General features: G+C 37.0%; 1 protein-coding gene and 1 non-coding gene across 2 annotated transcripts; both read right to left on the bottom strand.

Annotated features, from left to right (window-relative positions):
* Positions 1-311: 311 nt before the first annotated feature.
* Positions 312-383, bottom strand: TRNAQ-UUG (transfer RNA glutamine (anticodon UUG)). Its single transcript has one exon. It is a non-coding gene; the product is annotated as a tRNA-Gln (tRNA).
* Positions 384-4135: 3752 nt separating this feature from the next.
* On the bottom strand, positions 4136-5749 carry LOC106644682 (cytochrome P450 6g1-like). Its single transcript, XM_014360308.2, has one exon. It carries the CDS (start codon positions 5707-5709, stop codon positions 4210-4212), a length of 1500 nt encoding a protein of 499 aa, XP_014215794.2. The 5' UTR covers positions 5710-5749; the 3' UTR covers positions 4136-4209.
* Between the last annotated feature and the right edge of the window lie 8556 nt (positions 5750-14305).

Genomic DNA, 14305 nt, shown 5'->3' with positions numbered 1-14305 from the left:
TTGTCTACTTCCCGATTTTGTTTAAACATTTATACAAGGTTTTGCTTGCAACTAAACTTTTCAGAATTTGTGTGATGTTTTACACTGATTGTTTTACAAGAGTTGGTAATATGCATATTTGATTAACCATAATTACATTACTATATAAGCATATATATGCATACCAATAAAGTTTTTGCCGATGCGGTAAAGGTGACATTAAGCTTCTAGTGTGACTAACGTAAACATAATGATAAAAATAAAATTAAAAGATACTTATTTTTAAACAAATTTACGACCAAAGTGACCAAAAGATTTTTGTAAAAAAAACCAGGTCCCGCCGAGATTTGAACTCGGATCGCTGGATTCAAAGTCCAGAGTGCTAACCATTACACCACGGGACCGTTGGGAGAGGGGATCATAATGCCGTTCATAAAGTAACGTCGTGTTTTAGTCACTTTTCATTACATTTTTATTAATAAAAATAAAATCGATGACTAAAATTTCAAATAATTTTAATTTTTTTTATTTTCACTAAATTTTTTTTGACACTAAAGATATTACAATAAAATTATTGTAACAGCAATATTCAATTTTTTTTCCTCTAACCTTCAATAATATTCAGGTTTTATAATAATAATAGAAAAATTTGAATAATCCAAAAATACAACCAATGTTAAGCCATAATTTATATCATCGTAATAAAAATCCAATTTTATTGCTTATTTCTTTTTGTTTCAAATTCTTGAATAATCAAATCATCATCAAAATATTCACGTCCAGAAAGAATATTTCAACCTTGCAATAGTTAATCTTGTTGTATTTTATCTTAGACTAACTATTGAAATTTCAATGATTAAAAAATACTACGTAAAAGTTGCATAGTAAAATTTAGGAAAAAAATAAACAATCATTTTTCAAGCGAGTAGTCAAAGTATGAAAAGTAAATCAGAGCATTCATCGATTTTGTCATCGACAGATTTTAAATGCTCAAAAAATCACGTAAAGCCAGGCACAATATTCACTTATACATACACATATACGTACACGCAATATAATAAGCCCATGGCATGAACGTCCAACGGTGCGACCCTCCCGTTAAAATAATTCTCCCGTTCTGAATTGAAAAGCCTTGTCGTTCTCCCTCCCTCCTTTTTGCGCATGCAAGACTTTTTAAAAGTATCGACGCCGGCTATCTCTCCCCTTTTGTGGTTCTTCCGTCTCCCGTGTCTTTCTCGCTTCTGGCATAAGCCGTGCGTCGAGGCAACCCCTAATTGAACGGAAACCGGCAATAAATATTATGTCGCTCTGTTGCAGGGATGTACGCAGCGTGTAGGGCACGCTTGCACGTGTGTATGTTAGGTTCTGTGCTGAGGGGCCGATTTTATAATGGGGCACGAAATGATACCCGTAAACGCGACGATTTCGCTCTTCCGGAAGCGGATGTACAATCGTGTTCGCGAAAAGACAGAGCGATAAAATTTATTTTCTCTTGTGTCTTCCCGTTGTCACTCTATACGACTCATTTCTTCCTTACCTGAGTGCGTGAGCATTGTTGCTGCCCACCCTTCGCTTTTACTGTAGGGCAAAATTTAGATTTAAATCTCTTTAAATTCAATCGGTACCATAAACTTATTTATGGCATATGTTAAATTTAACTCACGTTTTACTCATGCATAAATGACGGATCAAAAAAAATTTTTTTGCTGTATGAATTAGAATTAAAAAGTATCTGAAATAACAAAAGTTATAACTTCTAGTATTAAGTCATATAAAGTACGAACTATATTTGACTGCATGAACTTAACTAAATCGAAAAGCGACGAATAATTTTCGAAACATTTTTCAACCATGTGTCTCCACTATTTTCAACTGCAGCCGATCCTTTATTTTTCTTTGGCACAAAAATAAACTGAATAAAAATGATCTCAGCTCCATCAGCACGCCTAACGGTCTTTTACACGTATTCCTGTACAATCTCCTGATAATAAAGTTGCAGCAGTCCACAGCACCCTTCTTTATCAGTAGCACCGTAACGCAGTTTTTCTTCATATTTTAATATATAAAATATCAAACGTACACACATAAAAGTTCACAGTGATGATGAAACTCCTGCACGTACGACGTAAGTGCATAAAATGCATAGTCTAAAAAGAGGGAGAAAGAAGTTTCAAGAATCAAACGGTAAACTCAGAGAGAGACTGTGCTGCGTGTCTTCAAAGATACAGAGGAGGAAGGGAGTCTCCTTTTCACGCTGTGCAATGTGCGTTGCGCCTCGTTTAGCATCAAAGACAGCGAGGCATACGTTAATTATTCGCCTTCCGTGTGAGCGTGATTATCATACGAGCATCCCTTGGCTGAAGGGAGTACGAGACTACTTTTCTCGACTTTTGCAGTGCGCTGTGCGAGTTAATCTTTTGTTGGGCATGAGTGAGGTCACTGACTCTTCTTGTGTGAGTTCGATATATAAAAAGTAATACCATTTTTATTAATCTACTGATGTAGGTGTTTTTCAAATTCTTTTCATCAGCAAAAAAATTAAATTCCTAAGTTATATTTTTTAACTAATATTTTCGTCAAATTAATGTTGGCATCCTTTTTATAGAAAAAGATGAGATATCTTACTCTCATTTATATATGCATGATTAAAGCTTACAAAGCTAAGAAAACAAAAAACAAACAAAAGTTACATTTCATAAACCTTTACCATCTTAAAGAGGAAATGCAGCTCCTAAACCGGTGACAGTTCCTAAAATAGCATTTTTAGTACTACATTATACCTATTATGTGAAAATACTCACACGTAGCTGGATTTTATCCACCGGCCTGAGACATCGTACTTAAATATCAACGTTGACAAAAACATTTCCTCCCAATAACCTTTGAGCTTTATTCCATCAAGCGATATCTATATCATATCTACATAAATATGTACAAACGGTACTCGTTTCCGACACTATTTACTGATCATAAATATTCATCGCATATAGGTACAGAAGACGCGCGCACGCAACCGTGCACTCGTTGCTGAAATGATCAAAACGATGGTCGTTGGCAACGACGAGAGAAACCCTCCACAACCAAAAGACCGATAAGACCGGAAACGCCGAGAGGCTTTTCTCCAACGTAACTTGCATATTTCCAGTGTATGCCAACATACGCACATAAGTGAAAAATAAGGGTGGGAGAAGTATACTGTAAAGTGAATCTCATTAGTCATACATATCAGCGTGGCGCCACGCTATTCACCAATATATACTACAACTACGGGGCGTTACTTTGATGTCAAACGACGTACCCTGCGGCTTCGCTTCCGTACGACATATTTACAGAGCGAGTGATGAACGAGACAAAGAACACTAACTGATTCGTTATTAATAATGCAAGTGAGATATTTTTTTTTAATCATCAGCATGTAAACCGGAAGTTGGCCCTTGCTTTTTTCTCGCCGCGCAAATTAAGTGCTCGAGCATGCGTTCGAAAATCATCCTTTAGCTCTTCACCAATAACAAAGCTTATACAACTTCAAAGAGTAACTAAAAGAACTATACTCTGTCGAGCTATTGTCTAAGAGGACTACCTTTCAATTATATTTGCTATCGTGAATGTGTCGTTTCACACGAAAAGGCGGAGTTCGATGAACTTATAGTGTTGATAACTGGGCTTCGATATTTAATTCGCCCCTTCTCTTTCTGGATTTTTAAAGTTTTTCACAGGATATTATCGTAAGAATAATAGGTAAAAGAACAATTTAAAGTGCTTTGTTGGCAGGAATATTTGTATTAACCTCGAATTTATTTGGAGACTTTACGGCAGGAAAGAAATATACGTAGAGATGATGTAAACAATGACCGAAAAAGCGTCAGATATTAATTTCATTTATTATTTTTACAGACTGATCACACAAATGTACAAATAAAAATTTTTTAATAAAATTTTATGCATCATGTGATTTTTATATAAAAATATATTGTTCAGTTAAATATGATTTTTAGTTTTCTTTTTTACTTTTAGTAAAAATAAAATACAGTTTCAAATAATTATATACACTGTACGTACTAAAAATCATGTGATTTCTGAATAGGCAAAGAAACGAATTACAAATCTGAGTTATAATTCTCTATACAAGCTGAGTATATGATCATCATCCGGTCCATTAACATTTAATATTTTTTATTTCACCAATACAACATTTTCTTGTTTACACAATCACACCTTAATTCAGAATATTCAAAGCCTTAAACGCTTGAACCGAACCCACAGACCATCCTTGGCAACCCACGCAAAAGTGTTTGGATTCATCTTTATAGGCAAAGTCATCGTAAGTGCCACTTCCAGCAAATAGTTCTTCAGTATCACTGCAGCGGCCATCTTTACTGTCATCATCGCCATTCTCTTTCCTATACAAACCCTTGGACCCTCTCCAAATGCCAAATACGAGTACTTATTCACTTTACTTCTTCTAGCTGGACTAAAGCGTTCTGGATCAAAAACTTGTGGGTCATGCCAAAACTCATCATCCATGTGAATACCCATTGCTGAGAGGACCACCAAACTCCCTGGCTTGAGGGTACATTTCAACCCATCCTTGCCCTGCATAGTGACCTCCTCATTGCATATTTTAATCAACTCACCGAGCCCCGGGTTTAGACGCATCACCTCGTACACCACTTGCTCCAAATATCTCATCTCTTTCACGGACTCGTACGTCAGTTTGTTGTTCCACTTTTTCAATACAGAATAAATCTCTTCGCGTGCCATCTCTTGAACGCTTGGATGCTCGGCAAGCCGATAGACTACGAAACTTAACACCGAGCTGGACGTTTCGTAGCCGTCGAAAAATATACTTGTAGCCTGGGCCAGTGCCATATCCTCGTCTATCTCGTGCATCCTGTCCAAAATGAACTGCAGGAAATCGCTGTTACTTTCGTTCTTTTTCACGCGCGTCTTGATGATTGTTCTAATGATTTGTCTGAAATATAAATCGGTCTCTTTGGGCAACAGCCTTACACCGATCTTCGTAGCCAAACTTGGAAAGCAGAATCGCAAGGCGTTCTCCAAGCCATTGCTCGTTCCCATGCCAAAGGCTCGTTTTGCTACTTCTGTGAAAGCGTCACGATCTGGATTATCCTTAAAACTCTGGCCTTCGATACCAAACGCAGCATTTGCCACCAGCTCTCCAGAGATTCTGACAGATAGGTCCTTCAGTTCGAAGTCCACGGTGCCAGACTTAATTTTTTCGTTCACGTAGACGGTGAACTCGTCGCACACTCTGCAGAGAATGGCGAACACGGAGCGCAGGGTCTTGCCAGAGAAGTTATTTCCTAGGATAGTTCTCGACTCCTTCCACAACTCGTCCTTGGCAAAAAATGAATTCTTGTACAGGATGGGATCCAGATCTTTGTGGAGGGTTGACAGGTTGTTACGAAAGCTTGAGAAGTTGGTTTGCAGTATGGTCTTGATCAGTTCTGGATCACGGATCAACAAAGCGGGCTTTTGAACGAAGTAGCAGCCGAACATGCTATGCTTTCCCATGAGTTTATACATTCTTTCTGCCCACATAGCCATGTTCTCGCGAGCCATCAGAACAGTTAGGGCGTGTCCGACTCCTGGTATTGGTTTTGGTGCACATGGGATGCTCTGCTTCTTCCAATAGTTATAGTTTCTGATCAAGTACAAGTAGACACTGAGTAACACAGTGACGACGAAGAAAAGCGCTACGAGGTACATAATCTTCGTGACAGATTTTTATGTACTTTAAATGCCACGATTAGATTTTTCGTAATGTGTGGAGGCTATTTATTTTGCAAGTTTTTGCATTTATTGTTACAAAATATTTAGTTGAGGAATATTTTTAGAATAATGTAGAATAATACTAGACACCACACAAAAGATTATTGTAAACAACTAAAGATGCGCCTTGGAGTTATGTAAATTTAAAACTGTCTTTGCTTTCACAAGTCACACTCTCTTTCTCGTTCGTTCTCCCTCTATCTGTCTCTCTCCCTCTCTCTCTCTCTCTTATTATTCGTGAAAAATTACTAAGATAAGAACAGGAAAGTTCATGATTATGTAGCACTCTAGCTACATTTGCTTTTATCATTAATCGTACTTTTCACTTTATTTCAAAGAGTATCTTTCAAGCTTATTGTCGCACAATAATAGCTCATGTATGTGGATGTGTCTTTACAAAATGTTAAAACCTGCAGGTTATAACTAAATTACTTTGTGCATTTTTCGTAAAGTAAAGATACTGCAAGTTAAGTTTAGAAGTTACACTTCTATCGCCTGTAGAAATATAACCAGCTTATAAAATAAAAAGTTGAAAATTCTAGACGTCAATGATTTTTACCTGCACTCAATCCATTGATGCGATACACTTTGAAATTTTTACAAAGCAACTCTCTTAAGCTAGCATCGAAGTAATAATATTAATTATAGCTGATACAAAAGATTCATCTTAGTTGGTAAAAATCATTTAGACCGTCATTTAGTCCGACGAGACAAATAAAAAGTATGAAACACAAAAATTTGTCTTGTAAAGTAAGCTAAGAGCCTTTTTGACATCAGAGCCTAAAACATAATGGCCTAACAATCAAAATGGATTATAAAATATCACCGAGAGATACGCTGCTTTCCAAGGTATAAAATAGGTATTACCGGGCTGTAACTGATATTAAGCTTCTTTGATTCTTTATTTTATTTTTTCAAATTTTCTTATTAAAAAAATATTTTAAAAAGTATGCCTCTTCGCAGTTACAACTGAATAAAAATAGAATATTATCCACACATGACACTTGACGGTAAAATATTATTCAGTACTTGGAAAAAATGTGTAATTTCCACTCACTAATACATCGTAAACTTTTTAATTATCTTTTTCCTTCGTCAAACTTTTTTTTTACGACTGTCGCTGTTGATGAAAGAACAAAAAACGAGCATGCAATCAATGCACATAAGCGCATACGCCGTTTTCTCCCAAACCTATTTACTTTTTCTTTGGTTTCCTGCCTTCAGACCGAAAAGGGCATACGAGGGCGTCAATTTTTTACGAGCACTTCGTAAAATATAATCATTGGCAAGTAGATATATACATTTACGGAAACAGTAGACGACCATTATGCCTTTGCAGTTATTTACTCCGAATCCTATACAACATGTTTGAGCTCACCTATATTGTACTCTTTTCGTACGGAAAAAATGTTGCAGAGATGGGAAGGTGATAGAGGACACATTAAGATAGTACCTGTGTATCTGTATAACATAACTGTAAATGACGTGCTTGCTAGTGTACATATAGTAAAGATAAATGCTCGCACAGCTATCAGCGAGTAAATTGGTATGGACAGAGTGAATCGTTCACATTTTTTATGCTTACCAACTGCGTGCTGTATTTTTCCTTTTTTTTGACTGTGAATCTTTTATCCATATACTGTTACGTAGGGAAGATATGTTTCTTGCTTACAAAAAGCTGTATTGTTGTTTGTATATTCAATATTATCAAAAAATATTAAATTTACATTTTCTTACTTTTGTATGAAACACCAAGTAGCATTTGCTTCAAATCTTATTAGCTTGATAGATTATCTCGATAAAGTATTAAATTTGTCAGACGAAAAATCCCAAGGCTATCCAAAAATTCCGAATAAAGAACGCTCTATACGATACCCACGTTACATACGTAAACTTAAGAACTTGCAGCGTCAAATCTTTATCTTTCCCTAAGTCTCTCTTCATCCGCCTGTTTTATTATCATAGTTATCATCGTTTGTGCGGGCAACTTAACAACCGACAGTCAATTAAGATATCGAGAAAATCATCCGCATCAGCCGCTACCTCCTCCTATCTCTTTAACTATAAACTCTCAACTCCGAAGGCGACAGGGGCATAACGAGGGGCCCGCGCGGCTCCTTCGATCGTTACCGGAACTTCATCAAGATGTGACAACGCCAGCGCGAAACTCTTGGGCTCGTAAAATACTTTCCCAATTTAAATTTGAGAGCGACGGACGTTGTGTGCATGTATGCGTGTTTATATTTGTGTATGTATGCGTTGTAGTATACGTGCAAGGATCCAAGTTTTAGCGGCGCGTAACGAGCGTCTGACGCTGTCGGTAACTCGAGACGATAAACTAGGTGCATATATATATATATATGTATCTGTTTGACATCCATATGGGGAAGTCAAGCACGCAGATATGGTTTCGTTGGTACATCCTCTTTTTCCGTACTCAAACGTCTTTTGCAATTTTACATCTCAAATAAAAAAAATTGCATTGAAATAATAACACTTTCTAAATTCATTTTAAAATTAAAGCTTATCGAATTACTATATGATACATTTACTTCGTTGTTTAGTAGGGTAATGAGTGAAATGTACTCGAAGAGCATTTGTACAATGAAAACAAGTTGCTATTCACTAAAATAATGCACATAATAAATTGTAAGGGTTAAAATGGCTTTGAAAAACTACATACAGTAATGAAAAAAAAAAAAAAAAAAAAAAAATATCAATCGTTATCATATATTATATGATAACGATTGATTTTTTGTATATTATGCTTGCGCAGGTAACGACATCACTATCCTCTTAATTTTCTTAAAATTTAAGTCCTCAATAGTCATATTAATTCACGAAAACTTAGCACTCTGTTTTTTAGTATTAATCCTTTTGTTTATCAAGTTACATAAATGGGCCAACCTATTTTTTTCACACTATGAAATCTAGGGTTATTTAATTACAATAGCTCCATTGACTTATACCTTGTCTGTATTGAAATGAACGATGTATCCAGTTTTGAAGCACTCATTAATCTGCGTTCTTACGCATATTTAATCTGCTTTAAAATTTTTACCTCGTTTGTGTTATTGTTACATTAATAGCGTGTTGCTTTTCAACAGAATCCAAAATTAAAAATTTTCTAAAAATATGTTTTCCTATCACTGTATCACATTAATACCAATTTCTAGCCACATAAAAAAATGACCTCATAAATTCCTAATTAGTTATAAATTAAAGAAAAAAATAAATTGATCCCAAACTAAATTCTTAGTAGCCAACAATTAACAACGGACCAGCACAAATGTTTCTCCGTGAGCAGCTAACAAGCTTAGGTAGCTCTCTCTCTCGCGTTGTCTTATCCTTTTCCAGTAAAGTAAACAACGTTCGATCAAGAACTTGACTTAAGCACACATCTTTAAAGTTTGCCCCAACTTCATTGCATTCTCATCCATGGATCCTCTAACATATATATTTCGTCGTACACGGCATGTACACAACTAACGTTGAGTGCACCGTAAAGCTGATGTGTGTACTTTAACTACAGAACCCGGAAAAACAATACACTAAACTTCGTCTCCTTTTAAGATCTACAAATTTAGTGGTATCGGGTGAATCTCTCGATTGGATAACAAACATTTTATCGAGTTCTATTTCGTGGATGTGCACGGATGGATACGTATACCCACCCTTGGCATTAAACCTCAACAACTCGGCTTCATTCCTCCATCCGAGCCGTCTTCGACGATAAATAACGTTATGCATACTATTTCTTTACTCGGCGTATAATAATGCGGAGAGTCATGTTATGTAGGTGCCTATACACGTCACGCGAAGAAAGAGAGACGAGGCAATTAAATAAAATGCGATACCAGCCCGAGTTATGGCCCGAATCTTTATAGTTTACGGGTGCGCGCGAGCTTATTCCTTAAATCCCGGGGCATAAAGCATTTCGCCTCATCTCTTACTGCGCTGCGTTTGCTTTATGTGTAAGTATATATGCGTGTACTGTCGCAAAAGAGCCTGCCAAACTCTTAGTGGCGCTACTGCTCGTGACAATGAAAATAAAATCTCGCTGGCTTGTCGTGTGTGCCTTTATTTATTTTGTTGTTGTTTTTTTTCTTTCTCTTTTACTGTGAGAGTGTCTTGAAACTAGATAGATTTTCATAATTCCTTTAAGGGTAAGTAAAAGAAGCTTTTATGTAGGGAAGTTGCTGGGGGACGAGTGTTGGCGTGGGGCAATGATGTGCCTCTTTAATTGTAGGCGGTTTAAGTTTCACAGCTTTTTTATTGCACAGTTTCGAGCTAGAGTTTGGATGTTTTAATAGAATTTTTTCATGTCGATGGATACAAGTATGTGTATTGTGCACTGAAACACTCGTTTCGTGTATAGGTATAATTTATATGTGTGGAAGGGCTAGCAGCTGTATATTTTTCGTTTACTGAACATTTTTCAGCGCTGATACAAACTTTTTGTATTTTGTTTTAAAAAAATGTATCTTTTGAATTATTATATTTCCGTGTTCATTTTACATATACAGATACAAACCTTATCAAATAAATATCATTCTTATTCAACTAAATGCTACAAAACACAATCACATAATGAGTTGAGCTATCATCGGATGTAATTTCAAATAAATACTGTCTTAGAAATCGCAATACTATTCGGCCACGAGTGACAAATAAATAATGATTATCTTTGGATTGTAAAAACATCAAACTGTCATAAGAACATTTGTTTAATACTTTTTAAGATGATACATTGAGTCTTAACAAGTACCTTTGTATTTACGTTTTGAGAGATTCACTCAAATAATACTTATATAACTAATAATGAAAGTTGGATTGATCAGATGGATTTCTATTTTACCAATCGGCTGTTGCACCCTCTTAAATTTGCGAATAAAAATTTCACGAGCATGACTGAAACGGACTGCAGCGATAATAACAGAGCTTGAGTGACAAAACAAACGAAGAAGCGATCGGTGTGTGTGTGTGCAGGTTTTGTTGAAAAATACAAATAAAGCAGGCGCGCACGATCGTAAAACCCAGTGCAGGCTTATCGTAAAGCCGAAAATAATTGAGCGCTAAAATAAACGAAAAGCCCCGTGAAATCTCCATATTTTTCGATACCAGAAGCAGCAACAGTGGCAGACGAACGTCTTGGGCCAATTTCCGTTCTGTCGTAAAAGTCTGATATTTAAGATTTACGCTCCAGCTGGCAATTATAATGTCTTTTATTATACTCCACCACTCTTACCTACGCGCTCTCTTTCTCTCTTCTACTGATGTGCACTTTTTAACGTCGATCTTGCGCCCGCGCTAACTCGAACAGCACAAAGGTGGTAGCAAAGCCACCCCATATACTTGAACTTTACATCGTAAAAATGTTATTAGGGCCACTTCGGGTCGTCTTTTTTTTTTTTTTTTTTTTTTTTTTTTTTCTTTTCCTACTGCGTCTCCATCGCGACTTCTCCGTTTCCCCTCAGTTCTTGAGCTGCTGGTTGTTTTTTGGCTCGTTGTCTCGCGCGCGTCTTTATTTCAGAATCTGCATAGGTAAACTATACTTTGGGAGGGGGGTCTTTTTTCATCTTCTCTTTAACAGCTAAGACATTTAAATCGTGCATGAACTTTTTTACGAGCCCAACTACACCGAATCGTTTATGGAAGCATTCGAATAAATTTAAAAATCTACCTTTGGTACCTTTGGTATGCATAGGTCATTTCAATTTTATTAAATCATGCACTTTTTAAATATAAAATATTCATTCCTTTGAATGTTATTACAATCAATTCAAATTAGAAAACTATTATTATTAATGTGACTGTCTACTGTTTAAGTAGAAATTTTTTTTTTTATCGTACTAAATTATTTCGTCTTATCGCTTGTCATTTTTTACTATTAATCATTTTATTTCTAAAGAATTTAAGTCACTTACAATAATCAGAAAAAGTATAAATTAAGTAACAGTCCTGATATCAAGTGCAGATCAAACTCATCGCATGTGATCATCAATATTTCTTAATACAATTTACAGACTCGATTCGAAAATGTGGCATTCTTTAAAGGAAAAATTGTTTGTGCAGGCTCAGCTTCGTTGCACGAGCCAGATTTTACTACCAGCACCTTGTACATGCCGCACAACTCTCGAAAAGTTTTCTTCCGACTCGCAGCCTCTGCACTTGGCACGAGAGCCACGCGCAAAGTCATAAGTCCGTCTTATACCGCGGGTAAATATACATGTATATATACACAAGACGATCCGATTACGGGTGCTACGCTTATTATACATATATACGTGGATCCTTAAACAAGCGTCGACGTCGACGCGGCCAAAGTTTTAATCGTCGTGAACGCGCTATCAGCCGTACAGCGCCAAGAGACGTACGACGTCTCGGCGCTTCCTTAGAACTCTCCTGTTCTTATACACTGCACGCACACGTAAATACACACTAACATAAAGCACGAGAAGATGAAGGGTGGATAGAGAAGGTGAGTTTATTGCTAATTTCGGGGATGACGTCGTTCCTCAGCTGCTTGCCTGGGCTATGCATAAATTAGGGAAAGCGACTCGGTGCGTTATTGCGACAATAGGAACAATTTTTTTGCTAATGGAAAGCTCCGTGGAGTTATGACTTTTCGTGCCCTGGATGCTTGAGAATGCCCCATGCAGTTGGTGCGGATTTGGTAAATTTTTTTCTTCTCCAGCTGTGCGTTTGCAATTATTATAATTTCTTCAAGTATATATATAGTCTCGAGGTAGTTTAGCTACTGTGATTTTTTTTTTAATCTTGAATGGATATTTATCAGCTAACAAAGATTTAGCATAACGATAAGTCTCTAGTCCATATCTGATGCAAAGCATCTTCATACAAATTTACAGATGCATCAGCCGCTATGGACAGACACAAAGTATCATCAGCTCGTAAAACAGTCATTAAAAAAGGGATGCATAGAGCAATCACATCGCGAACAAAATAAAACATAAACAGCCTCGCATTTTACGGCATACGCGCAGTAAAATTATGAAGACGCACCAATAAAATAAAATTTGAATACCAAATTTCGATTCACGCTGATTAGAATACGGGTTTGATCGGCTAATACGGATTTAAGGGGGGATCTCGCTCTTTCGAGATTGGCTCGCTCTTTTCCATCCCTTACGTAGTACTGGCATTTAGCAGTGTGTGAAGCGACTCAAGTCATCACGTTTAATTACACCACAAGGCCTTCTAAATCTATGGTGGAGTTAACTCTTGGTGAGGTTCAAGATGAGATTTCCGAGCGTGCTGATGTTAACTACCGCAGCAAGGCTTTGACTTTTTTGGTATTGTTGTCGCTGCTCATTTAAGGTGAATAGAATGATTCTCTATTTCTCTAGAGTGTACTCTTATCAAATTTTTAAAAATGTATGACACGTATACATGATGTGAGTACAGCGTTACGATGAATTAAATATACATTTCACTGACCTATACAAGAACAACGCGTCTCATGAATGATGCCACGCACCGAAAAGCAAAGTAGTATCAACCTTGACATCAAACCCTTCGAAGTGAATTTAATGAGACTCACAGTTACGAAATAAAATGAACTCTGGGAATCCTAACGGTTCACGCACGCTTTTTTAATTAACTCCAAACCATAATAAACGCTGTAGTCTTACAGTTTACAATTGACACGGAACCAAAATACCAAATCTAATGGGAGCGTAATCGTAAACCAAATTTCAAGTTGCTCGACTACAATGTCGAGTAATTTCTCATTAAGCTCGTCGCACGCTTCTGTAATCGCTAGCTCGGCAGTGGTAATTCGCCGATCGGATGTAATTAAGCCAAAAACAAAGGGTGGGAAGGATCACACCACGAATCCCGTCTTTTAACGACTCCGTGTAAAAATACCTCAAATTTTAAGCCTCAGTCGACTGTGCATCTATTTAGCTTCCGAGTGTAGTAGAGTCAACCCCTAACAGTGAACTATAGATCCCTCGGCAGTGCCCTATAACTTCATTGTTTTATGTAAACGGTATCGGGTCATGAAAAGAGGGACACTCCTACTGTCTTTTAATGGTGATTGGCGAGAGCGCATCCTTGTACACGCTCACATATACAAGCGCATGGGATTCCTAAGGTACATAAAGTTTCATGCGCCTTGACACACGGCAATTCTTTGCTCGGATTCGCCCATACGAGCTGTCGTAAAGGCAAGCGAACGCACGCACTGTTTCGTTAAGCGGCGTATGGAAATCGAGAGCCGCGATATTATTATGTCGGCCCCGAGCAAGTGCGCGTCTTTTTATCGCATTAGAATTATTATGTGGCGCTTGAAAATTCGAGAATTCAGATTTTTACGAGCCATCGTTTATAATATATGGTATGTATAAAAAAAGAGTAGCTGGTTTGGCTGATGCACGTGTGTGCATTAGAGCGCGCAGCAATAGGTTTGATGCCTTTATGTCATTTTTATCACCGACTGTCGTATTATTTTTATAGACATTTATCTTTTATACCAAACGAGTTCACGTACTGTGAAAGTAAACAAATA

This window comes from Copidosoma floridanum, unplaced genomic scaffold (assembly GCF_036245765.1).
Source record: "Copidosoma floridanum isolate Cflo_tuat_1 unplaced genomic scaffold, Cflo_Japanese_pri ptg000029l, whole genome shotgun sequence".
NCBI lineage: Eukaryota > Metazoa > Arthropoda > Insecta > Hymenoptera > Encyrtidae > Copidosoma > Copidosoma floridanum.
The sequence above is the reverse complement of the archived record's forward strand: the minus strand, read 5'-3'. Positions and strand labels throughout refer to the sequence as shown.